This window comes from Lepidothrix coronata, unplaced genomic scaffold (assembly GCF_001604755.1).
Source record: "Lepidothrix coronata isolate B3197 unplaced genomic scaffold, Lepidothrix_coronata-1.0 Scaffold38, whole genome shotgun sequence".
Classification (NCBI taxonomy): Eukaryota; Metazoa; Chordata; class Aves; order Passeriformes; family Pipridae; genus Lepidothrix; species Lepidothrix coronata.
In genome coordinates, this window is record NW_016690218.1 from 799,504 (window position 1) to 825,366 (window position 25,863).

Here is a 25,863-nt window from a genome sequence, read left to right on the forward strand (position 1 = left end):
TCGTGAAGTCTGGCCATATTATTAGCAAACTGTGTGCCTGTTTACAGTCCCTCTCTTCTTCCACAGTTTAATTTATATGTAACCTAATGCTGTGTCTTAATTTTATGCTTGAAAAGGCCTTCTTGTGACATCTTCATCCAGTGTCACTCAGATGCAGAGAAGAGTAGGTGAAATACTAGTAAACAGAAGGATTTTTTTTTTTTTAATTGCAAACTTCCTAAGTGAGTTGTCTTGTAAACTCCTTCTTTGGACTTTACTCCAATTATCTCATTAGGAAAATTATCCACTGTTTTGTACACTGTTGCCAACCTTCACATTCTGTTACTTAATCCTCTTAGAATTTAGTCCTTGTAGTTGAATTAGAGGTAAATGACTTCAACTGAAAAAGAAGAGCTTCACCTTTATCAACTTTATAACTATATGAGTTTGGAAATCAATAACAAAGCTTTTCCCTGAATTGTTCCAGAGGAAAGGCGGTATGAGTGTCTTTCTTCATCTGTTCTCTAAAAGCTAAGGGATTTTTTTCCTCTAGACCAGTGAAGATTTGTTTCACTTTCTGAAGTAAAATGCCATATTGGTATGCAGAAGTATGTATCTTGTGGCGTAAAAGAAGTTTAATCTTTATTACATATCAGAAAAGGAGTCTTAAAAAGATTTTGCACCCAACCTTTTTGAGGCTCTGACCTTGTCTGCTTTAGTTTTCTGTCCTTACACTTACTCCATTCTTAGTCAGGAAAAGTAGGTTTTAGGTTTGTGTCTCCAAACAATAAAGTGCTGTTGTACCAGTTGGACTCCAGCAGGGAAACTCTGACCCTGACCTCTGTGATGTAAGAAATTTCCACCTTCCTCACTCTGCTATCACATTTTATTTCCTTTCTAGGAGAGTCAGCAGGATCGGACAGTGAGGTGGGTGTTAACTGTTTCAGTTTAGTTTGGCTTATATTAGGGTTAGAGTATGTAGAACGGGGCACCCACTCATTATTATGTTTAACTAGATGTTAAATATGTAATATGATTCTTATTAAACTACCCAAAAAAGGCTGCTTTTTTCTTTCTGAAAAGCAGGTATCTTTGCCATTTGGAGCTATGCTGCCTGTACCACTCTTGGAGGGGCCCATAGTTACTCTTGATAGCAACACCTTTTCTGGAATTATAATGAGCTGACTTATTAATAGTATTAATACTTGGCAAATATAATGCTTTTCATTCTAAGATCTCAAGCCATTTGCAATTGTGAGAATGTCATTCTAGTTCTACAGGTGACTTAACCTGGGAAACTTGTGTTCTTTGGCACGGAGTTGGCAGAAATATGAACAGAACAGAGAGTTGGTTTACTTTATAGAGCTCTGTTTAAATCCCCAGTCTTTGTTCTTTTTTATACTTTCTTAGAGGAAGAATGGGGAAGATAAGGTAAGGAGGTAATTTGAAGTGCTTTTTATGTTAGGGCCAAAGGGTAAGTTTGTTCCTCCATATGTCCAATTGTGTTTTGCTGGTTTCTTTTTCTGTGCTAACTGGGTTGGACGGTGTCCTGCCAGTGACCCTGACCTTAGGGGACTCAAGGCAAACCTCTAGGTAATGTCTGTTGTCTGCATCTGTTTCTTGGGATTTTGTATCTTTCCACTGTGTTTCCACTGGGCATTAAAAGGTTGCAGGTTCAGTCATCCGTATTTTTTAATTCTTTGCCTAGTCCTGGTCTTTTGCTGTAACCAACCAACACTCCCCCACATACTTCCCTGTATGATTTGGGAATGGTCATGGGTCAGAAACCATTTTCAGCAGGCAGTTTGGATATGGCGTGGATGTGGCCAGAGCATGCTGTTGGGCTCCACAGTTGTACTTACTACAACTAATCTGGTTATGTGCTTATGGTCTGACTGTCCAGGTTATGAAACCAGGCCCTGTTAAACTAACTGTGTAGCTCTTGCCTGCTCTTTCCTTCTGATAAACCACTGACCTATGCTTTATAACTTGACCCTTCACAGCCATATACAGCAGGTAAAGCAAGAAACATGCTTTTTACGTGACCTTCTGGCATCACTGGCTGTTTAGGCAAAATGGAGACAGCTGTTTGCCCAGGCTCATGTCTGTGTCCTTCCAAGCTTGAGGCTTATTCTGTGCTTTGGGAGTGAAACGTTGACTATTTGGTCCCAAGCAGAAAGCAAGGCAGCTTCTGATGCCTTCCCAACCCCGACAATATTGAGCAATAGATTATTTGTGCAGCCAACCTCTCCTTAGATTACCTGGCAAGTTATAATCCATACTGACTCACTTATATTCTTATGTGATAGTATTCTTGGAAAAACAGGGAACGGTAAGTTTAGTGCAGTGATTGTAGTGGAGTGCTTTTTAAGAAGTGCTGTTTAATCGTTGTTTCCTCTTCCATTAAACAGCTATTACTGCGGGAAAGCTGGCTGCTTTATTAGAAAACAGAAGTTTGTTTACCAGTGGTGATAGGAGTGAATAAGTGAAATGATACAATTCAAATTAATTTATATTGCTAATGGGCTGATGCTTTTCTTCTGTGAGAAAAGCCCTAACACGGAGATAATATTTCTAGGCCTTGCTGGAAATGGTGTTTGGTGCCAAGGTGGTTGTCACTGGAGACGGATTTGTTCCTGGAGAAAGGAGTGTCATTATCATGAACCATCGCACACGAATGGACTGGATGTTCCTGTGGAACTGCCTGCTGCGATACAGCTACCTCAGACTTGAAAAAATCTGTCTCAAATCCAGTCTCAAAAGCATTCCGGGATTTGGTATGTCACTAAACCCTTTAATTTGAAAGGAAAGTATGTTTCAATGATGCCCAACACTGTTCATAACCTGTTAAATGACGTAGGTTTAAATTCTGTTTCAGTATTTTAAAACACACTTGTGTAAAATATGTGGCATGTTGAGCGATTAAACCTTAAATCTCCAGAGGATGCTTGGACTACATGCTTAGGCTTTTCTTTTTTAAGATGCTACATGTGCTTCTGTTGTTGCTTGTAGGTAAAAATATTTCTGCTTTAAGTACTGAAAGCATTTTTCAAAATGATGAAAAATTATTTACCAGTTCTCTCAAAGTCTCTTTCAACACTGTGTTTTTTGTGCTATTTCACCCCACGTTGCACATGCTCTCATCAAGCTTCTTTCTTCATTATCCAGCGTATACTATTGTGAAGATGAACAAAAAAAGCTCTGTAGGCAATTGCAAAGTTGCCGGTTGATTTTAATAACTAGTTTTAAATTGAACTTGGCTATGCAAAATATGCTGTACAGAATATGAAATAATCAGGACTTATAGTGATGTAGACTGGAAACAGGTCTGAGTTGCACGTACTCAGAGAAAGCATTTCTCTGAGATAGGACAAAGATTGTCGTGCAAATGGTTTCTGAATAAATAGGCAGACTTATCTGAAATAAAAACATCTCTGCATTTTATTTATCTCTTAGATTTATTTGCTGTTTTATACAAAACTAGCTTGGGCAGGATATGCGTCAACTTTATGATGCTGAAAGAGTAACCTTATTTATGGTTCCCTTTTGTCAGGCCATTTATCTGAACAAATAATTTTGGCAGGATTCCATACTGAGGAGCTCTCATACTGTTGCACTGTATTGCATTCACTTGCTGGGCCTTTAGTAAGAGCTGCAACTAGGTAATGGTTGTTTTTTTTCCTCCCTAGCGGCCACACATTAAGGTCAATTTTACTTGACAAAAGACATCTCTCTTAACGTGACAGGAAATGAGAAAATACATATTTAGATAAATGTTTTATCTTCGTAACACGTTTTGAAATCTTGGAATCAGCTGAGTTTGCAACTTTTTAAAGCAATAATGGAAGATGAAGTCAGTAGTATAGTACAGAAGATTGTAGATTTACCTCTTCAAAAGCAGCATATATTTTGTTATTAACAAAACATTTGTATGTATGCTTGTTAATGCCTTTAATAAAATTGGAAGGTTAGCTCCAATAGCCTGGATGCTAAGTTACGCTTGGCAAAATTTGATTCCTGAAGGAGTATTAGGAGTTTCTAGAGGCTGATTTTTTTTTTTTTTTAAATTTGTTTTCAAATTCCATTCTCAGTTCTCTGCATACACTGAGCACATCTAATATATTTGATGAGTAGGCTCAGGCAGATGGATCTGTGGCACGTCAGTATTAGCAGACCATCATGCCCTCTTTGTTCATGATGTAGTAGCTTAAGCCACTAACAAAATTCTGAACTCATACTGTGCTTTGTGGGCTGTGATGTAGAGGTGACACAGGCAGACATTTACTCCTGTTGTTTGCATTACAGGATGAAAATTTCTGGTCATAAAGTAGAGTGGATGTCTGGATTTGTAGTGCTATAACCCACTACTTTTAATGCCAGATCCCCAAGCGCTCTCTGCAATAGATAAGCTTTGAGGACTTTGGTTGTAATGTTGTGAATTATAAGTTATTTTTCAGTACACTGTTAATGTTGTGTTTTTAATCACAGGAAGGGAATTCAGCTAAACATACGTCCTTCACTCAAGCCATGATTTGATGCTCTAAAATTATGAAAGATAAGCTTCTGTTTTATCATAGTGTATCTAAAAGGAGGACTTAAAAATACATGTCTCTGTGTTCAGTCAGGTTGTTTTGAGTGGCAGTTCCTTGCAAAAATAAAAGTATTCTGTATAGCCACATAATTAGGGGACCATTGCAAAGTGAGACTCTTGGATTAACTGAAGATTGATGGAAAAAGATGAATCTGTAAAGTTTGTTGGGGCAGTATCACTGCAGAAATTGGTGTCTAAAGAGGACAACCCTGAATCTCAGCAGTAACAGTAGAATTTCTCTTACTTACCACTCTCAGCTCTGCTGTGTTATTTGATACACCTTTAATAAGTGTTTGTCAGGTTTTGGGTTGGGTTTTTAGATTGTGTCCTGTGGTTTTTACCTAGAAGTTTTATTTTATGAGCTTGTAAAAGCGAGAAGATCACTTGGAAATCAACCAGACAGTTTCAGTGCGCTGCATGTGTAATCAATACTTTTAGATGTTGATCATTTAAGACATAATATCAGTGGAAATTCGACCAGCTATTTTCATCATGTCTTTCAGTTTTATCTTTTCATGTATTTGTATGGATTAGTTATACATAGTTAAAAGTATAGGATTAGGAAACTTTGATACATTGGCTAAACATAAATTTTAATAAATCTTAACCTAATGGCAATTTTGCTTGAGAAATATTTGAGTGAATATACTGCATTGCTTTCAGTGCATTTGTTTCTGATTTTTCAAAGGCTTTTTAAAAGAATTTAATTTAAAATTGTGTATAAGATAAGGTTTATATTGCAAGCCTTCTGTTTCCATGTTTCTGAAAACCTTGACAGTATTCAGCATAGCACTTTTGTTATTGTAAGTAGTTTCCCATTTGGGGTGTAAAAATAGGTCTGTGAGAGGTTAGGATCCTTCAAGTGGCATATAAGGTACGTGAAGGGCAAAGCTGGTAATGGAAATAGATCCAGAGTTCTTGTTGCCCCCTTTGTGGGTTAAAAGTTTAAAGATATCAGATTTAATGAGTCTGTATTACAAGTAGGCAGTTATTTTCTAGTTAATTGTAATTAAAATCAGAGGATTCAGTATTTCAGGGAGACACATTGAGTCATTTATCCAGTTCTTAAGTTATTAAGTCTTTGCATTCCAGTGTATGAAAAAAAACTTTAAACTGATTAAAGGTGAGCTTTAAAAAAAGAAGGCCAAAGAAAAACAGATGGTCTGTTCTTCCTGGAACCGCAGCTTTGGCTTGATGAATTATGTGCAGTAAAGTTTTCAAAAAGAGATATTACATTTCAGTAATCTCAATTTCAGAAACATTCTTGCAGCATTTCAGTACATCTTGCCAAAGCTGGCGTCTCGAGGGAGCACTACTCTGCTCTTAGCTGTTGCTGCAGTTTCTCATCTGACATCATCAGAAAGTACTGACACATTCTGCGGTATCAGTTTTCAAGGAGAATTTCTGATGGCATTGACAGTTTCCTGCATAGTCTGACATGATAGGACTTCTCTACAGTACCTGTAATAGATATGAACAATTAATATTCTCGTCTACTCTCAATTAATAAGGAGTTATGTTGGAAGTGATACAGGTTATGGTGCAGTTGTGTTCAGAACGTGTCGTGGAGTACATACTGTTCAAGTAGGTACCAAGGGGCATAGACAGTAATGTCAGATGACCATGTAATGACTAGAAGATAGTTTTAATTCTTTTCTTAATAGTTTCATTTGTGGAAGTCTTGTGATAACCAATAAGACTTCACTGGAAATAGGTATATATTTTAATGATGGACAATTCGAATATGTTGGGTGGGCTTACAGTAATATTTGGATTATAGTAGTTGAAAGTGCCTCAACATGTATGTGAAAAATAAATCAGAATTTGCATTTCATTTGAGAAATCTCAGAATAACTGAGAGAAAACTGAAATAGGGTAAGGGGTTAGTGTCAGTGCTACATGGGGTAATAGTAATCCTAGTTTTGCTTAATGCAGATGGAAAAGAGAAATACCATCATAATTCAGTGTACAAATGTAAAGTATGCAGGTGCAACAGGCACCATTGATGGACATATCTTGTAGACTTACCTGTTTTGAAAAGGCTCACTGAGACTACTAAAGCAGGGCATTGTAGTTGAAGCTGACTGGGACGGGAACAGGAAAGGAAAGGACAAGGTGATGAAGGAAAAAGAGGAGAAAAAACAAAGCTGACAAACCCGGAGTAGTTAGAAGCAGAGATAACTTAGTAACTCTGTCCAGATCTTCATCTCTGTATTCAAGTTACTCTGTGGCCAACATTGCTCTCAAAGAAGACTGCAAGACGTAGGAGCTTTTTAGTTGTTTTTCATTCATCTTTTCACTCGTGTGTTGTAGCTCTCGAAGGCTGAAGTTAGGTTTGGCCCTTGTATTAAGTGCTGGGGGGGGAAAGAAAAAAGGAATTTTGCTCTATTTCAGCACTGGGCTTAGCCCCACCAATCTTTTACTACACGTCAGTTGATCCATTGTAGCTGTCCAAGTGTGCGAGCTTCCCCTGAAGCAAGCTCAAAGTAATTTGAGTCATCTTAGTTTTCAATGAAGCAGGGCAAAACAACTCCAATTATCCTGCCTTTGCCACGGGCTAAGAGCATGCACACCGACAGCTATGATGGATCAGCTACCATGAAGTAAAATATTGTTGTCACTAAGCCTAGAAAATTTTAACACTTATCTCAATTGGAATATAGCTAAAGCAGCATGCTGCAGAGAATCTGTACACATTTATATTAGCATGGAAGCGTTTGTGCTGTCACAGCTACTGCCACAGATAGGGATAGAAATGCTTCAGCATAAAGCATCTTTGTTCACGTTATGGTTGGATTTACATCCGAATTCTTACCAGCAGAGGATATTGGTTTAAAAAATTAAAACTGTAACCTACTGAACTTTCTAGTGTAGCTCACGTGTCAAGTATCTTACATTAAAGTAGGCTGAAATGAGAGTTTTGAGAAGCTGTGATGTCTTCTAGCAATTCAATTGTGAGCTGTCAGACTTAATTGCCATAGAGTTGTTATCCTGCGTGATTTTTAAAGTAGAAGTTGTAAAAGTATGCTCTCTAATGGAAAACAAAATTGTTATTCCACCACTTATTCCTGGTGAAGACTCTCTTGAAAAAGTTCTAAGTGTGAAAGAAGGATTATTACTCTGAAGCAGAAATGCAGCTTAAGTTGGCTGTAACTTTACATGCCTTTTTTTTTTTTTTGGAGGGAAGAAAAGATTTAGGTGTCTATTTCCCTGCTTGTCTCTTCTAGAAAAGGCATAATAGGTTTCTCCCAACTCCGTCAGGGGGGAAAAAATAAAAAAACACAGGCAAAACTCAACTAGCATGTGTTCCATTAAACTTTCCTTATCCTTTCTATATTATAAGGACTTCGTTTTCTCTACACGCCTTTTCCTCTCCAAAATACACATCAAAAGAGTGAGATCAGATGCTAACCTCTCTCATTCTCCCCATTTTGTAAACTACAAGTGACGGAGAGTGGTTATTTTCTCCAAGCTCACGAAACAAGTAACAGCAGAATTAAGATGGCATGTTTTCCCAAATTACATTCATTTTTTGGAAGCATCTGTATGGCTCAGCTCATCAGGCTGGCTTACTTTTATGGTCCTTCATGGAGGAGAAGGAGTGTTTGAAGAGGATGTAGGCCTATGGAAGAGATATTTCATCGGAGAATCTCTTGCCTTTCCTGACTTGCAGTAAGATGACACATCCGTGGGAGAGTTTCACGCTGTTTGGTAGGGCCTGGGTGTTTTTCCTCACAATCTAACAACTAGAGGTTGTTTTCTTTATGTATTTGGAGATTTTGGAATGACGTGGGGCTTTACTCCAGGCACGTATTGGGCAAAACTCATCTTTTTTAATGCTTAGGCTTTCATGTGCTGTTTCATTGTATTGATGTATTTTTAAAATGCATTAGATAAAGCAACCTTCCAGCCATCCTAGACCCTGAAGCTTTTGCTTTAGTTTGCTTTACTTTTGAGTAATGTTATGTTATTCTGATTTTACACAGCGCATCAAATCAAATCGAATTTGAAGCATTATTTTAAGATGAATACTGTAACTAAATAGGTTTAATAGTCCTTAATGACATTTATAGCATTTTGTAAGTTGCACTAACACAATGGTAGAGTTAATCATCTAATTATCCATATTTTATAAAAATGGCATAATTTAGGAAACAGAATGAGTATCTGAGCATGAAGTGTCCTAATCGCCTTCTTCTGAACCGTGATTAAGGGATTGAATATTGAAACAATTCTTTCCAAGAAGATTATATATCTTTGTCTGGGTGCTTTATGTACGTGCATATCCTGCTACTACTGTAGTGAATTTTTCCCACATACTTTCACACATTCTGTGTGTGTGCCTTGGCTGAGAGACACCAATTCTTCAATGGAATATCCTTTCTAGAAGGTTGCACAGTTGAATTTTCACACCTAAATGTAGGCCAATGTATCTGACTAGCTTGTTGACAACATTGTTCTTGCCCTGACAGCGAAATCTTCTATTGTAAACCTTGTTTGAGGTTTATACTGGCACATCCTGTATTGTCCCACAAGAGAATGAAGCGGAACAAAGGAAATACAGAAAGCATTAATTTTTGGAAGTGATTTAAATGAACATAAAATTCAGAATAATTTCATACTGAAACAAATTCATGAGAACTATTGAGAAGTCAAAGGTAAAACCAAGCGATAAGAGCAAAACCAGAATATTTTTCTTTTTTTCAGTTACCTTAAAAATCTGTGTTTCTCACATTGCTGTTTCTTAATTTGAGTTTTAGTAAGAGGAAAAGGTTTAGGCTTCATGCACATTGGAAGAAATGATGTTCTGTAGGATACTTAGTAGACTACATGGTATAGACATATATGAAATATATAGTCTGAACATAAACTAGACATGACCATAAAAGTAATTTTAAAACAGACATAGGTTAAAGTGATGGTCACAGTCTGATAGGGCATAGCAAAGTTATAGTGGTTTTTAAATAGACACCTTACAAATAGATTAAATGAAATTAACAAATAGAATGAATCAGATGTTACACTATAAAATTAGGAGCACTGCTGTGAATTTATATTCGTGAATTTTATCTCTTAGTTTATCTCTAGTTTTGTAATTTGCTCAAAGAATTCACCCAATCAGATGGTAATTGTTCAATTCATTATACTCAATCTATTAACTACATTATTGGAAATGAGCACGGGTAAAGAAAACTTGCCAGGAGCAGAGATTATACTTCACAAGATTGTTTCAAGAAGCATTTTTTTCTTTATTTTCCTAGTTTGTGCACTCAGATGATTATATTAAATTTAAAAAATATTTTACTTTGCTTTGGGGTTCATAAAACTATCCAGGAAAATGAAACAACAATAGTAAAATGGCCAGCTCTAACTGAATTTCCAGAAAGCTGCTAATCAGTCTATACTGGTGACAGCTCAACAATATATATACATAGGAACTTTACACCCTGACTTCCTGCATGATTTTCTGTGTGCCAACATCTTTTCCATACCTACAGATCTTTGAAATAGGGAACATTCAGAATTGCGTGCTTGTTGCCTTGCGGTAATTTTATGCAGCAAAACATTTGGAATAACAAACTGTTAATGGGCTTAATTATTTGTATACAGTGGGATCATGAGCTTCCGAGTGATTTCCCTTATTAAGCCTAGATGTCTGGTTCCCTGATGCCTCAAAAGCCCTGATCAGGACCAGACCCTTGTGGAATACAGGCATACTGAATAAGGCTTTTTTTTTTGACCAAGATAATAGCATGAAAAAACCAGTGAATAATACAGTGAAAGAAAAGAGAGAGGATGAATTAATATAGTAACAAAATCCCATAGTTAGGCCTTTTATTTTCTACTTGTTTTTATAGCTTTGAATCATTTAATGAATTTGTTTGGAGGAGGGTTTAGTTGTTCTGTTATGTTGCTATAGGAAATATATAGGTACCATTTTCTTGATGTGTACGTGTATGTTTGCTTTCAATATCAGATGTAATATTCCTCTTTGAGATGTGACATTTTGGGGGGATATCTAATTTCTGAGTTTATGTACATAATATTGTGATGCAAAACAAAACAAAGACCTTTTTTGGGGGCACAACTCACCTCTTTCTCTCTTTTGTTCATTGCCACCTCCATCCTTGGTATCTACTTACTTCCGAATTACCTTTGCAATGAAGACACACTCAAGAAATTTCAGCTTCAAATGTTATTTTCTTTTAAAGGATTTTGGGGAGAGGAAAATAGAAGTGCAGGGTCTTACAATTTAAAAAGCTTTAGATTGGAGCTAGCATTTTTAATACAATGCTGCAAATTCTTGACCTGCGTAAGCTATAATTTGCTTTATCCCCAAGGCAGTAAAGAAATTCTTACGTAGAGCACATTTCTCTAGTTCAGTAGCAGGCTTTCCTTTTTGTGTAAGCACGTTTTTTTTCTGTGTAGAATTATGTCCTGATAGAATACATATCCTTACCGTGTATGTGTTACTAGGGATTTTAAGCTGCCTTGTTTATTTTTTCAGCTCTGAAAAGTTGATTTAAAGGTCAATGTGGCTAGCTGTACTGTCTGGTAGGTTTTTGCACTGCTGTTTTGCAGTTTTGAACAAGAACTGTTCAATGTTTATATACTTTCCCAAGCAATGTTACTTATCCAAAATGTCATCTGCTGTAAGATTATTTTAGCAAAGAAATAGAGTTGCATTGTTATGGTTTCTTTAGCTTCACTCTTTCTCTGCTGTGTTTTTGTAATCAATGATTTCTCAACAAACTGCAAATCAAAAGGCAACCATTTTTCCGCAGTCAAGTAATTGCTGCCTTTCCTAGGAAAATTCCTGTTGCCCAGGAGCTCTTAGACAACCAAAAATACTGAGCAAAAAGAGCAAAATATATTTACTTTTGTTGAACAATGTGTTGACCTAAACTTAAAAGTAATTAACTGAACAGCATGTCTCACTGCAGGCTGCACGTGAGAAGGTACTGCCTTCTGCTGCTTATAAATCTTGCTGATTAGCAAAACCTTTCATCCTGCCCATTGATTTACTGAATTCCTCCCATTTCTCTGTGCATTCCCATTTGGCTCCCACGTCATGCCTTGGACTTATTACATGTTTCTCTAGCAGCACAATGCAGACACACTGTGGAATGGAAATCAAAGCAAGAGCTGCTTTTGCTTTGTTCAAAAGCAGGCGTCTGCAAGCCTGTGTGGCATTTTGTTTCCTGCTTGAATCTGGTGGGATGATAAGACACATGTACAGCAGGCACTCTCTCCAACTGGTGCATGGACCAGGGTTTTGGTAGAAGCCAGGATTTCATGTTTTTGTTGCCTTTCACTGGAGGCCTAAAAGCATGAGCAAATGTGGAAGATTCTTTCTTCCCCTTTTATAGATGGTAAAGTAGCTTGGTGCAGCTGTGGTAAGCCAGGAGGAAACCTGGGTCCTTTACTATTAGTCATCTATCTGTTAGATAATCTGTTCTTATTTGAACACTCAGGACTGTTTTATCTAATTAAATACATACTTAAAGATAGACAAATTCTTCCAGAACACTGAATATTATCTGTTGGAAAGGTTAGAAAATCAAACCTGTTGTTTATCTTAAAAATCAAACCTGTTGTTTATCTTAAAAATTGGATACCTCCCAACTCCTTTCCTACTGTTTCTTTCTTCCCCCTCCCTGACATCCTACTGTCATTACATTACTGGCTCTGTTTAATTATTCATAGTCCACATATAACACTACCACTTAGAGCAGGAATGGGAAACTACTGCACTATATCCTCTGCTTTATGCAGTTTAGTCAGGTAAAGTACAAGTCACCCATCTTTTGTAGTAGCTAAAGGTATTTATAATTTGATGTTCACAGTGCTGTTGAAGAATGATAACTAGACTTTATGTGCAAGTTTCCATATAATTTAAAGCCTTGTGCTGTGTGAAGAAAGGTAGGGGAGAGGATGGTATCTGGCAGTGAGGTTTTTTCCATACTCCCTCTGCTGTGGGCCAAAATCACTCTTCCTAAGGAGCTTCTGACCTGGGAAAGTATCAGCTTCTTGTTTCTCTTCTTTCAACCTACAGGCTCTGTTGCAGTGGGAACACAAGGACTGAATAATTTGGGCTTGATGTGTGATACCACAGAATAAAATGGTTTAGCACAGTTAAAATTTTCCATATTCTACTTTAGGCATAGTGTCCTAGCTACATAAAATATACAAAAGGTCTGGGCAGAGAGGTAAGAATGACTGGAAAACCCCAAAACCACAGCAGAACTTTCCTAATCTGTATGTATGAAGCCCTGATTAGTTCAATTTAAAATACTGGTTTTGTAGCATTTTAATGCCATGTATTATAGCACTAGGAGATGATTACATGCCAGAAGATAGCATAGTTAAATTATATAAGTTATTTTAAAGTTACTTTAAAACTTACCTTTATTTTTTTTCCCTTCAAATAATTTGTTTAAACATGGATAACCTCTGTTAATAAAGCTGTACTGATACTTCTTGACACTGTAGATGTGAGAATGTAACATGTGCATAAATGCAGATAAAATGTTGTGGTCAAAGTTTAGTTTTCTTTGCAAAGGGTTTTTCACAAGTCTAGCATGCAAATTGGAAAAGATTTGCTGAGACTGCATTCTGGGCATTTCTTTTCTTAATTCGTATAACTACTTCCAGTATTCAGTTATCTGGATATCATTGATTATCTGGATATCTGAGATGCATTATGTCCAGATTGCAGAAGGCATGCTGGTTATGCATGTTCCATCTGTGTAGCTGATTTAAAAATCAAAAGTATCTACCCCATGATACAGGTCACAAATCTTTAACAATACAATTAATGTTTCTAACCAACACAGAGAGATTATGCAGCTCAGTTAATGCATTATCCAGGCTGAATGACTTATGAAGCTGATTTAAAAATGAGTGACTTTAATAAGTGGCTTTCTAGCATATGCTTCTTGTGAGATACTGCTATGAACAGAATAGAAAGGAATCCCTGTAAAGAGAAGCTGAAATAAAGTGCAAGAATAACATATTGTAAGTCACCAGCAAAGGAAAAACAAGCTTTGAGAACTGTGGTGAGCAAAGAGGAGAATGGGAAGCTTGATGTTTTCTGTTTGATGTGGAGGATCTGTCTGCAGGTTTTCTGATGAGATACAAGCTAGCCAAGTACAGTGGTAAGGCAATGTCATGCTCTTCTGAGCCCTGTTTAGGGAGGGAGCATCACTGGCATGTGGTGAGACTGGAGTCCTGATTTTTTGTCCTGCTGTCTGAACTAGTGGACAGGACTTCTAATATTTTGTCATATACTGTATACTATATACTTGTGCCAAAAAAAAAGCCAAGAATGGTGTATGACCCCTGAACTGCAGGCGCAGCAGCAGTTTCACTTACTTAACTGCATTACATTGTCAGTTTGATGTCAGGTTGTAAATCTTCTTGTGTATTAATACAAATAAATGGATGCACATAATTTTTTTCTACAATTAACTATAAAGAAAAGCTTGGTATTTTCTTCTCTGAGTAATGAAAATTAGAGGAAGGTAGATGTAATAAAGCCCCCAAAGCAACAGATATTTTCTGCACACTGCACATGGTTAGCGGGCAGTGATCTCTACATAACACAGCTGTTACCCTGCAGTGCATTGCTGTAGTGATGTCCATCACCTGAGCAGATCAGAGTTGCAGGGATTAAGGATGTTATCGTGAGGCCCGTTTTAAATGCTTCACCTCAGAGAATCATATCATTGTTTAGGCTGAAAAAGACTTTAAACATCATTGAGTCCAGCGTTAACCCAGGACTGCAAGCCCACCACTAAACCACGTCCCTAAGCACCACATTTACATGGCTTTTAAATACCCCCAGGAATGGTGACTCAAACAGTCCTGTGGGTAGCCTGTTCCTGGGGGTAGATTGACAACCTTTTCAGTGAGGAAATTTTTCCTAATATCCAATCTAAACTTCCTCTGGTGCAACTTGAAGCCATTTGCTTGTGTCCTGTCCCTTGTTTCTTGGGAGAAGAGATCGAGCCCCACCTCACTACAACCTCCTTTTGTGACAGCATGGACCCTATTCTTACTCTCTGGAAAACTTTTCTGACTCTGGTAACTTGAGTTTTGCATTTTAAATACATTATGCCTTCTTTTTTACAAGGTAACTAAAAGTGCTTTTAATCAGTTGAGGACAGGTAGGCAGCAAATAAAAAGTGGTGTCTAACACAGTTTATAAAATATTTTGGAATAACAGACACTGTGGAAGTATAAGAGTGAAATGTTACTAAAGGTATATTTTTTTAAACTTTAGGCTGGGCAATGCAGGTTGCTGCCTTTGTTTTCATTCAGAGAAAGTGGGAAGATGACAAGAGTCACTTTGAAAAAATGCTGGATTATTTCTGTGACATTCGTGAGCCACTACAACTCCTCATCTTTCCAGAAGGAACTGATCTCACAGGTAGGCTGCATTTGTCATCTTCTCATGGAATGTTCAACGTGGAAATTCTTTGTTGTTTATGGGAAGAGTTTAAAAAAGTCCAAGGCAGGAGCAAGACTTGGTTCTCATGGACAGTAGAAATCATAGTGAATAATCGAATGATGTGGTGATTCATTTGAGAGGCACAAACATATTTCCACTGAGAGACTTTGCCAATCTGCCTGAAGGAACTTACATTTCAAAGCATCTGATGATTGAAATAATTTTTTATTGGTCAGTACTGTATATACATTGCATTAGCAAGAGTAGGTTTAAAGACCTGGAATATATCACTTGCATGTTCCCATTTCCTGTATTACTGTGGCAAAATCACATCTCTGAATGAGTGATTGGAAAGGACTAATAATTCTGTTTGACTTCTTGTTTGATGTTTTAAGAGGAGAACATGGAGAATCTTGTTTTTAGGTCGTGTAAGCAGTCTGTATCTGCCTCTACAAGAGAAATATCTCTCTAAAACAAAGGTTGACATTGTCATAAGAATAAGTTTAATGAGTTTGAACCTGTACTATTAATTTTTAATCAAATATCCAGCTTTATACAGGTATCTTATGGCATTAGTAGCAAGCTCTTAACCAGTGAAGATGACTCAAGTGCTATTTAAAGAAAACGTTGTATGAATGTTCTGTGGTGGTTCATGGCTGCAGCATGGTATGATAAGCATTATCTTTAAATAGAAAATCAATTACAATTAAGCTTCTAACTTTAAGCTCATTTAGAAGATTTTTGCTATACTTTGCATTGCAGATATTCTCAAATCATATTTTATAGCAAAGCCACATCAGTAAGTACTAGACACTGTATAAAAATAAGTAACGTATTCTGCTATTTTTTCTTCTGCATTCCAAATATCCTTAAAATTGATATGTGTAGTATCCTGGTGCTATCACACTGTAGGGAATTGTCATCACTTGATCAGCCTTCCTGAAAGAGGGTAAATTCATTGAAGATTCTTGGACTGCTTTACATGATAACTTTTGTTGATTTGGTTATTTTGTATCTAAAGTTAGAAAGAAGGGTGGAATTTTCCTCACTAGGAAGAGCGGTGAGGCACTGGAACAGGTTTTCCAGAGAAGTTGTGCATGTCCCGTGCCTGGAAGGATTCAAGGCCAGGCTGAATTGGGCTTTGAGCAACATGATCTAGTGGAAAGTGTCCCTTCCCATGGCAGGGGAGTTGGAACTGGGTGATCTTTAAGGTCCTTTCCAACTCAGACCTTTCTATGATGCTATAAAATTATCTAACTTTTTTTCATTGAATTCATGAAGAACTCCTAGCTCTAAATTATGAGGTGCAATCTTTATCTTTTTCATGGAATCAGAAGACTCCTCCTTAGAGCGCTCACACTCTCTTTCTGAATAGGTGCTTCCACCTCAAGATGACTGAAAGAATGGGATTGTTTATTCCATTCCAGTTGGAATTCCTTCTAATGTCTCCCTATATTCCCCAGAGATAACAGATTTTTAAAGAACTGAGGAAGTTTTGTACTGCAGCTTTAAAAAAGAAGATTTAGCTGAGGACTGAGACAACCACTTGTGCTGATGGGTGGTTGGGCAGCCCGGGGAGGAAGCAGTGCAGGGGGAAGGATGGAGTGATGGATAGAGGAGACAACAGGGCACTGCTGTGCTGGCTTCTGACACATTAAACTGTCCTGTGTATAGCAGTTGTAACTTGCCATCAAGTATTGAATGCCACCTTGATATTATAGTTGTGCATAAAAAGATGTCTAGAGACAGACGAAACCCTGGGATTTTTTCTGTGGAAGTAAATAGCTCTCCCTATCTAATTATCTTCACAGGAAACATTACCTCATATATTTAAAAATATTCTAAGAGATGGGGAAAAATCCCTTGCCAAGCTAATCCTGACCAAGCAATAAAGTTATGCCATATGAGAATGCTAGAACATAATAATCTATTTTATGTAACATTTTGAAAAAGTGATTTGCAGAAAACTTATGTTATTGACCTATTAGGACCTATTGCAACCTCATGTTCCATCCGTTGGAATAAGAAATAAACTGTGGTTTTGTTCTGAACAGTTGCTCAAAATTCTAGGGAACATTTTGCAGAAATAGAGGCAATGACTTTTGTTTTCTGACCAAATTACAAAACTGCTAATTACTTCTGAAAACAGAATTTTTCTGGTGCTCAAAATGAAAAATAACATTCTACATGCACTTCACTGAAGAGCAGAATTGCTGTGCAGCTCTGTGCTGCTATCATTTTTTTATCCTCTCTGTGGCCGCATGGCAATGATAGATTTACTCCTCTTTATAAGAAATTGGACAATATTTTCAGGTATTCAAGAATGAAAGGTTTCAAAGAAATGTAAAGTATGACTGTATTTATGCATGGGCCAAAGACTGACTTCATGTTGGTGAAGTACTTTGCAGTGGAAGATGCTACATGAATAAATTTTAGAAATAGTAAAGTCATGAACCCTGAACATTGTATTTGCAGACTGGATGAATAGGGTCTGAGGTAATAATTATATAATTATATACTTATTTCTGATAGGTTGGCCATCTTTTTACTCTGGAGTACTTGAAGGTTAAAGCTATGTGCATCAAAGGTATTTTATTGTAATTGCTTCAAAAGAAGCCCTCAGCAGATAAACACATAGCCAGGCTTTCTGAAGCCCTAAAGAAAACAAAGCAACCATAAGTCTCCTGCTTCTGGAAAGCTGGAATACGACCCACCATATTGCCTATTCTTTTGTTTTTCTTGGTGTTCCTTAAAAAACTGTTTGTAGTAATTCTTCAGAAAGCAATGACAGAAAAAAAAAAGTTGCTGTATTGCTCTGTGCCTGGTAAAGCCTCATTTCCTATGGATTTGTGTCTGCATCCCTGTTCATGGTCTCTTTTTCACTCCAGCTTCTCCTTTTTCCTTGTGTTTCCTTCTGTGTGACATTTCCTCCACAAAGCTCTTTCCACTGTCTTGGCAAGAGGCATCACGTGCTGTACTCGTGTTACCTGATGGGCTGCTGCATGCTGTGCTGAAAGCCCTGACAGATTGAATACCCATGGAGCCTTCCCTGGCTTTTCCCATTATTAGGATCTGTACTCTCAGAAGCTTCCCCTTCACTCAGCCACTGTTTTTTTCTAAAACTTCTGCTGGGCTTAATCATCTTTGAATCTCTTGTCCCTGATAAACTTTGTTTGCAGGTGGCAATAGCTTCAAAAGTTAAGGGGAGCAAACAGGTGGACAGAGTGTGATTGCACAGACCTTTTTTCCTTGAGGAACAGCTGAAAAGCATGTAGGAAAGCTAGCTAGAGCTCAGGTTTTGGCAGGAATGTTGTCTTGTGGATGACAGAAGGTAACAATAACTGCAGTTGGATTTTTAACTTTTCTGGTAAATTTGTAGTACAAAGAATACTGTTCAAAAGCACTGGTAGGGGTTGATTTCAACGTGTAATAGTTTCCAAATAACCCAAGTAAGGACAATTACTTAATTTTTTCTTAAAATTGTGAGCCAGTGTAGTTTTTCTCACTTCTATGCAAACCTCTAATAGATAAATGAGGATTTAATTTATTTATTTATTAAGATAGACTTTGGGAGTGCTCATTTATTCTTTCACTGTCTGGCAGTAATATAATTTGAGAGTACTTGAAGTCATAGAAGTTCATGCATGCTTTTATCATGTACATGCATCATTTTATCATTTTTCTTTTATCCCAAGTGGAACTAAAGGAAAAGGCAGTAGTTAACAGTCAAATTTCAGTGCTAGCAGAAAAGAAAAAAGTAGTAGTTGAGAGTTGTTCAGAAGTACTTGTATTAAAGTTATCCAAATCAGTTTTCAAATAGGATGATGAGGAAAGTTTACAATTCTTTTGGGTAACACCCAGCAAAATACATCAGCCTGGATGGTGTTGACTCTGTAAAAGTAAGTGAGCTTGTTTGTTTGAGAGGAGCTAATGCTGCATACATATTTCATAGGGAGCAAACACTTAGCTTTTCACTGGGTATAGATCTTGGAGTTTTAGATCCAAATACGCTTCAGACTCAGATGAATGCAGCTGTTACTGCATTATGACTTTCATCAAAGTAAAATCCTAGAGATCTTTGTTTTAATTCAAAATTAGCTCACAAACTAAAAATGTAATTTGACTTTAAAAAAATTAAATTTGTTCACTTTTTCCACTAGTTTTCAGGAGCAAAAGGCAATTTAACTTCTTAAAATCTGTAACTCAAAAATCAAGAAAATGTGTTCGCATCAGCTCTTCCTCCAGTTACTTTAAATGAAATTCTGAAGTGTGGTGCTTTGAGAAAGTGCTGGCTTTCTGAGCTTTTTCAGTAATTTTAAAATGTGATAAATGGGATTTGCCCACATGATTTGGAGATAAATGAGAAAAAAAAATGTAATCAAATTAATTACCAAAGGCAACACAGGAGCAAAAAAAAGTAAGACGTTTTGGCCAGAATCCTTAAAATCTTGTACTTTTGTGTTGTTTGACAGTCACGCTGCAGAAATGTTTAAATACTCAAATAAATTGGACTACTTGTACTTGTCACCACCATCCTAATGAATGTGTGCTCTGAGGGGCTGCAGGTATTAGCTGAAGGAGATGGGAGAGGAGAGGCAAGTCAGTGCAAGACCTGAGTAGACAGACCATGAAGCAGTTCCGTAAGTGCCCCACATCACCCTCTATTGATAAACTGGCTACTTTCCATAAAAATAACTTATTCTCCTTAGTCTTTTCTTATAAGCAAATAGAACGAAGGAGTTAAAATGCAAAATGCTCCTAACAGGAATGAGGAGCAAAAATTCTGGGAGTACGTTTGCTTTGACTTAAATACAGTGAAAGAAAGAAAATAACCTGTTTCTAGAAAGCAACACTTACTCATATTTTTCAGAGAGAGTAAGCAATAGGGGGCATTACCTGTAGCCAGATGATGTGAGTGACCTTTTGGGATTGAGGAGACCTAAACCAAGTTTATTTCCAAACCGTGTCGCAAAAGCTTCTTGATGCTATTTGTTTTAGTAGGTTGGGAGAAAAGAAGAGAACACGTTTCCTCTTTTTAAGGAAATTTTTAGGCATATTTAACTTTTTTTTATTCTTTCATCTGTGAATGTTATAATCTGGCCAGCAGAACAATGAGGGATCTGCGTTAAGTTTGACAGCGCTGACAGTGTAGCCTGGTCCACTGGTTAAGGGATTTTAAAGAGGTGTTTGTTGTACGAATTCCCTCAAGTTGCAGAGGATGTAAAAATGGGTTTCTAATTTCCTGGATCAGGTTTCTAACTTCTGGGTTTCGTGTAATGAGGAGCATCGCATGTTCTGTGCCTTTTGTTGAATCCATTTCTGAGCAGCTGACTTGCTCTCAATTTCCCCCCAGGGCTTTTTGGGCACTGGTGTCTCTCACAAGGATCCCAAACAGCAGTGGGCACAAAGGTGCTTCCATCGACTGACACGATGGCAGTCAGAGCATTTGTTCATAAGTAATAGTAGAGTAAGAAACTGGGTTTTTTCAAATGCTGAGACTAAAGGGAGAGGGAGGAAGGGCATTATTCTTAGGTTTTTTGTAGAGTGAAGGCATATCCTACCCTTGCTTTCAGTATGGCATCAAAACCCATTGACCTTCCTGACTTGCTGTAATAAATAATCACGTTTAATGCACAAAGACCTGTGGCTTGATGGTTGTTAGGAAGGGAAGAGGGAGATGATTTTTCCAGATGACACTGATCATTGTGTTAGCTGGGAGCGTTACTCTAGTTCTAAAATCCCATTACACTAGGGTAATGCAAAAGGGGAAGGGAACAGTCTCTGTTATATAAAACTTACAATCCAGAGGCAAGACAGGGATACAAATGTCAGGAAATAGCTGAATAGTATTGGCCAGTGTGCTGATGTCCAGCTGTTCACACGTTTTTAGTATGGCAGTGTAGTAAAAGGAAATTTGGAAGATGTTTTGCAGATGTTAACAGTGAGTTCTTTCCAAGTACAGGGAGGTGCACTAAGAGGAGGTTTGAAGATGATTGTTTCAAGGCAATGGGCACTGGAGGTCCCAGATCTTTTTTAGCAGTATCAATTAGGTCTTACTCAGAGAATGAATGTGCCCATTCACTCTTTGGCTTTCCTGTGGTTCAAGTAGGAGTGTTTTACAAACACCAAGGAATTCATTTTCATGCTCCCTCTGAAGCAAAGTGCTAGTGAGTAGACATAAGGAGATAGTTTTTCTGAGTGCTCATTAACTGTGTGCAGTTTGAGATGCTTAAGAACTGCTTGACTTTATGTAGATTTATATGGCACTTGTGTCTCAAAGCTCTGATTGACTTGATTTGCAGACTGTAAGTTTTCCACAGTGAAACCCCAATTTGGATATGCAGAAAATGAAGAAGATTATACTTCTGTCCTTTGGAAACAACAATACATTAGCTTAAGAACTTTGTGATAAATTAATTTAAAAAATTTTACTTGAATCACTACAGAATCTGGAAAAGAACTCTTGATTTGAATATTTTTTTATAGCAACACTCTTGGTCATCAGTGTAATTTCTTAAAAAATAAAGAGTTTTAGTTGTTGAGCTAATACAAGTATTAAGAAGAGATAAAACCTGGCTTTTTGGAGGAGCATTTAATAATTACCAGATTACTGTTGCCTCTTCTGCCATTCCAAGTCTTTCCCATTGCTCACTTTGCAAGTTTTGCCATTGCAATGGGAGCGCAGAAGGCAAGTCCCCTTCACTGATTCAGAATGGTCCATTTGCAGTATTGATTGGAGTAGTAGTCAAGGAGACAAAAATAGATCCTCTGACCATGTGGTGAAAGACATAATGTGTATGTCCAAGGGAAGATAAGTTACGTAGCCAAGTATAATTTTAGTGTTTCACACATTCTGTAATTTTAGCAATGCTTTAAGTTGTAATATTTTTCAAGTATTTGTACGTTTTGGCAATTTGGCAAGAATTAAATATTTGGATTCTCTTTGCTGAATCACTTGCTTGGCTACTGTGCAACAGCTTTCCTCGAAATCACATGGTCAGGAAATCTGTGCACTCAATCTTAAGGGTTATATATATGAAAAGCAGCACCATAATGCTTGGAAACATTAGTAGGTCACAGGGAAAAAATACTCAGTACGCTAATATAGCATTTATTAATTGGTAGATAATCTTTTGGGGGGGCACCTGCATTTCTTATGAATAGAGCTCGTGTAATTTAGGGAAAAAAAGGATGCAGGAATGTTGCATTACAGCAAAACGGAAATTTCTCACTACTGTTGATTTGTTCACTTACGCTGCTGTGCCTTTACAGGAAAAAATTATGAGGATTGTAAGGGGAAGGATTTATCTCTATCACTTCTGTTAGATTATTAAACAGCAACATGTTTTTATTACTTTATCTGTCATCTCTGTTAACTATGAACACTTGAAAAAGACCTTTTTCTGCTTGAAAAACATGATATATTGCTTAAACTGTTATTTTGTCCCATAGATCTGTTGGTGGGATTTTGTCTTTTAAAACACCTGCAAAACTTTGTAAATGAGTTATTAAATAAGCTAGTTGATCAAATTGGTTTTTACCATGTTGCCAAGGGAACACTGCATGTGTCCATTGCCTGTTGCCTCCAGGGGAGGCACAGCAGTACCCACAGTAAAGGACTAAATGTAGCCAGCAAAGTCCATTTGGCTCCTGACTGAGGCTGGTTGGAAGAGCCTTCTGCACATCCTGGGAAAAAAATTGCTTCCTCTCTGCCTATCTTCAGAAGTTTTTGCTTTGGTGTCCCCATCTTCCTTGTTTAGTGGGCTCTGTTAGCAACCAGCTCTGGAAAGCCTTTGTCTGGCTTTCTCGCAAGAGGTTCCTTCTTACCACAGGTTTGAAACACGTTTGTCACGGGGTTTAGCCATCCTGCTTTTCAGATGCCTTGTGTGTACTCTACCTACAGTAGCAGGCACATGCTGTGACACTGAGTCACTTGATCAAAAAATTAAAAAACAGGGTATGTACGTGCAGAGCAGGTTGATGAATAAAACGTGGCGAATTCAGAATGAAGATGTAAAATACAATTTTAATGTATTAGATTAACTGCTTTTCTCCATTTAATGTTTTCTTTCTGAAATAAGTTTAATGTGGTTAAACACTGATCTCAAGGTATTTCTGTACATAGTATTAAACCTACATTACTATACATTGTGCCTTTTGAGTTAAAAAACCTCTGAAATGCAATTGAGCCAGTTGACACATTTTACTGTAAAATGGGTATTGAAGTGTACAGAGAACTATTAACAGACTTTAATTTGTAGATTTCAGGTTGCATTTGATAGATATGAGATTTGCTGATTATTTTCAAAGATAAATGAACGGGTAAAAAGGCTTTTCTTGCAATCCACGTGGCTCTTCCTCATACCGTGGTATGGCCAACTGAAAGCGCACTTGCTGTCTGCCTCCCACCCGAAAAGCTGTTGTACATTTGTACTGTGTGAACCGCTGTTGAACCATTCCTGTCGTACGATCATTAAATTTATTTCGTGGTCTACATGCACACTAACAGAAAATGGTGCTTTTTATTCTCTCCTCAGCCAATACCAAAGCCCGCAGTAATGAATTCGCTGAAAAGAACGGATTTCAAAAATACGAGTATGTCTTACACCCGCGAACAACCGGGTTCACTTTCGTGGTTGAGCGTCTAAGGGAAGGTAACCCTGCTCTCTTCTTTTCTTCGTTTAAGAAAACAAATCTCACCCAGGCTGTTGAAGCTGATGTTCACAAAACAGATAGAAGTTAATTCCAGGAAAACTGATCACAAAGAAAGCCCTTGTTTGCAACCCTACTTTAAATGACTGTAACATGGAGAGATTTGAGAGAGTTGATAACAGACGCTAATATCATCAGGAGTATGCAGTGAAAGAAAACGATCTTTTTTTTTTTTTTCCTTAATATTGTAGCTTGTTTTTAGTGGTATTACCTCAGAAAACTAGTGGAAAAGATCCTAAGGAAGTTTAGCTTTATTGCCTGTACTGTCCTCTACCCCAAGTGGGTGGTTGACACTGAACACACAGGCAATTATGTCACTGCCCTCTCTGAAAAAGCTTCTGATTTTAAGTCCTAGAGCTGAGAATACAAATTGTTATGTTAAAAGGACAAGCAGCATGTAAATGCAGCAAGTTGGCTGCCCAGTGCTGTCAGCTTTTTTGGGCGATGGTGACTTGGAGAAGTTCTCCAAAATAGAAGTTGTGCTGCTTGGCAGGGTGGTGGGTAAGAGAGCATGTGATACTTGCTTTTTACCTAGAAGTGGTCTTCCATCCTCTCTTAATCTGGGAGTTGAGGTTTAGTCTCTGTTATCGGGAGAACTGAGTATAAAGATGTGATTGCTCGTTAGATTGAGATGTCTGTGGGTTTTGGGAATGAGCATTTTGATGAGGTTTGAGGACATAAGGATGTAACCTTTAAATGGTACTGATGTGGCAGAGGTTCAAGTACAGATGAGTGAATATTTGCAGGATATATGGTTGAGGAAAATAAACATGTACAGTAGATATGAAGTGACTTTTTTATAGGCTAGTTCTTCAGGGGAAAGCGATTCTAGATCTTTAACACATGCTGGTTATTTTGACTGCCAAGGGAAGAAGTTTGAGATTATTAAAAAGAATAAGGGTCTGCTGGTACGTTTTTTTGCTTGCTGGAATCCTTACTTGGATTTTAAAAGCAGACCTGTCTTGCATTTTACCTGCTTCCTACCAAACAGATATCCTAAAATTGCTGTAAACTCTTTGGTATTTTGTCAAGGTGGACAGTCCCAGCTGTACCACAGATCTGTTTGACCCTATTTGTGCTGGACATTCAGAACCAGACATCTTAGATTTTCATCTATCTTGAATGTTTATTACTCAATTTGCTGTAGTAAAAAAATTTGCCACATACACAATTTCAAAAGCGTGTTTTACTTAAATTTTCACATCAATAAGTTAGCCTACTGCATAAAAATACTTCAAGCCTGGAATAGATTTTCAGTTAAAGAAATGTTTTCCACTCGAAATATTAACAAGTTAAAAAAAATGATTCTGCATTTGCTGCAGAAACAAGCTTTGTGGTTATACAGTAATTTTCTAATTTTATAAAAATGCTTTTCTCTTCCATTGCTCTATGAAAGATCTTTGCAAATTAGGCTGTTGGATTATAAAAAGGAAAATAGTTGAGGCTGATTAACTGATTTTATGCAGTAGAAAGCTGGAGAAAAACCAAAAACATTCCCAGATAATTTTTTTGTCCAGCCTTTCAAGTGGTTTTAAATCCTCTTTTTATTTAAGGCAGGCAAATATTGTGTGAAATATTAATGTCCCTTTAGCATTGAATTTACTAGGTATTTTGTACCTTGATAAGCATTGTAAACTACATATATTACAACTGTATGCTATTATGTAGTAAATTATGTGTGAAAAGGTAATTCAAATAGTATTTTAAAGTACTTGGTTATCACTTATTAATTTTATCATTGGTTTTCAGTTGTTTGTTAATGTGCCAAATGTGGACCATTTGTGTTGCTGTAGTTGCTGGACTTTAAAATAAATGTCTTTATCTTTTCATCTATACAGTATAGATGTTCAGGTTGATATTCAGATGCTGATGGCCCAGTTGATACCTAGTGTTCTTGTGCAGCTCTGGTTTGAGCTATTGGCTATTAGATGTCTTTTTTACAATTCTGATTTCTGATACTAACAGTAATAAAGAAAACCAGGGTTGTCAAGGATACAGTGTAAACCTGAGTTCCTGTTTCTGAACTGTCTTAATGCTACAATCATAGTAATAATCATAAAAATAGACTTATTTCCTTTTATACTACTCATAACTGCAAGCACAAAGCAATGTGTGTGACTTTAACATG

The 25,863-nt window shown here is 37.2% G+C and overlaps 1 protein-coding gene across 6 annotated transcripts in view; it reads left to right on the plus strand.

Annotated features, from left to right (window-relative positions):
• Positions 1-25,863, plus strand: part of LCLAT1 (lysocardiolipin acyltransferase 1) — a 116,213-nt gene that overhangs the window by 39,736 nt on the left and 50,614 nt on the right. For all 6 annotated transcript variants that reach the window (XM_017812931.1, XM_017812933.1, XM_017812934.1 and 3 more), the window contains 3 exons: positions 2,558-2,756; positions 14,856-15,002; positions 23,561-23,677. In XM_017812931.1, the coding sequence (XP_017668420.1) occupies positions 2,558-2,756; positions 14,856-15,002; positions 23,561-23,677 (463 nt within the window). The remainder of the gene's footprint in view (positions 1-2,557; positions 2,757-14,855; positions 15,003-23,560; positions 23,678-25,863) is intronic.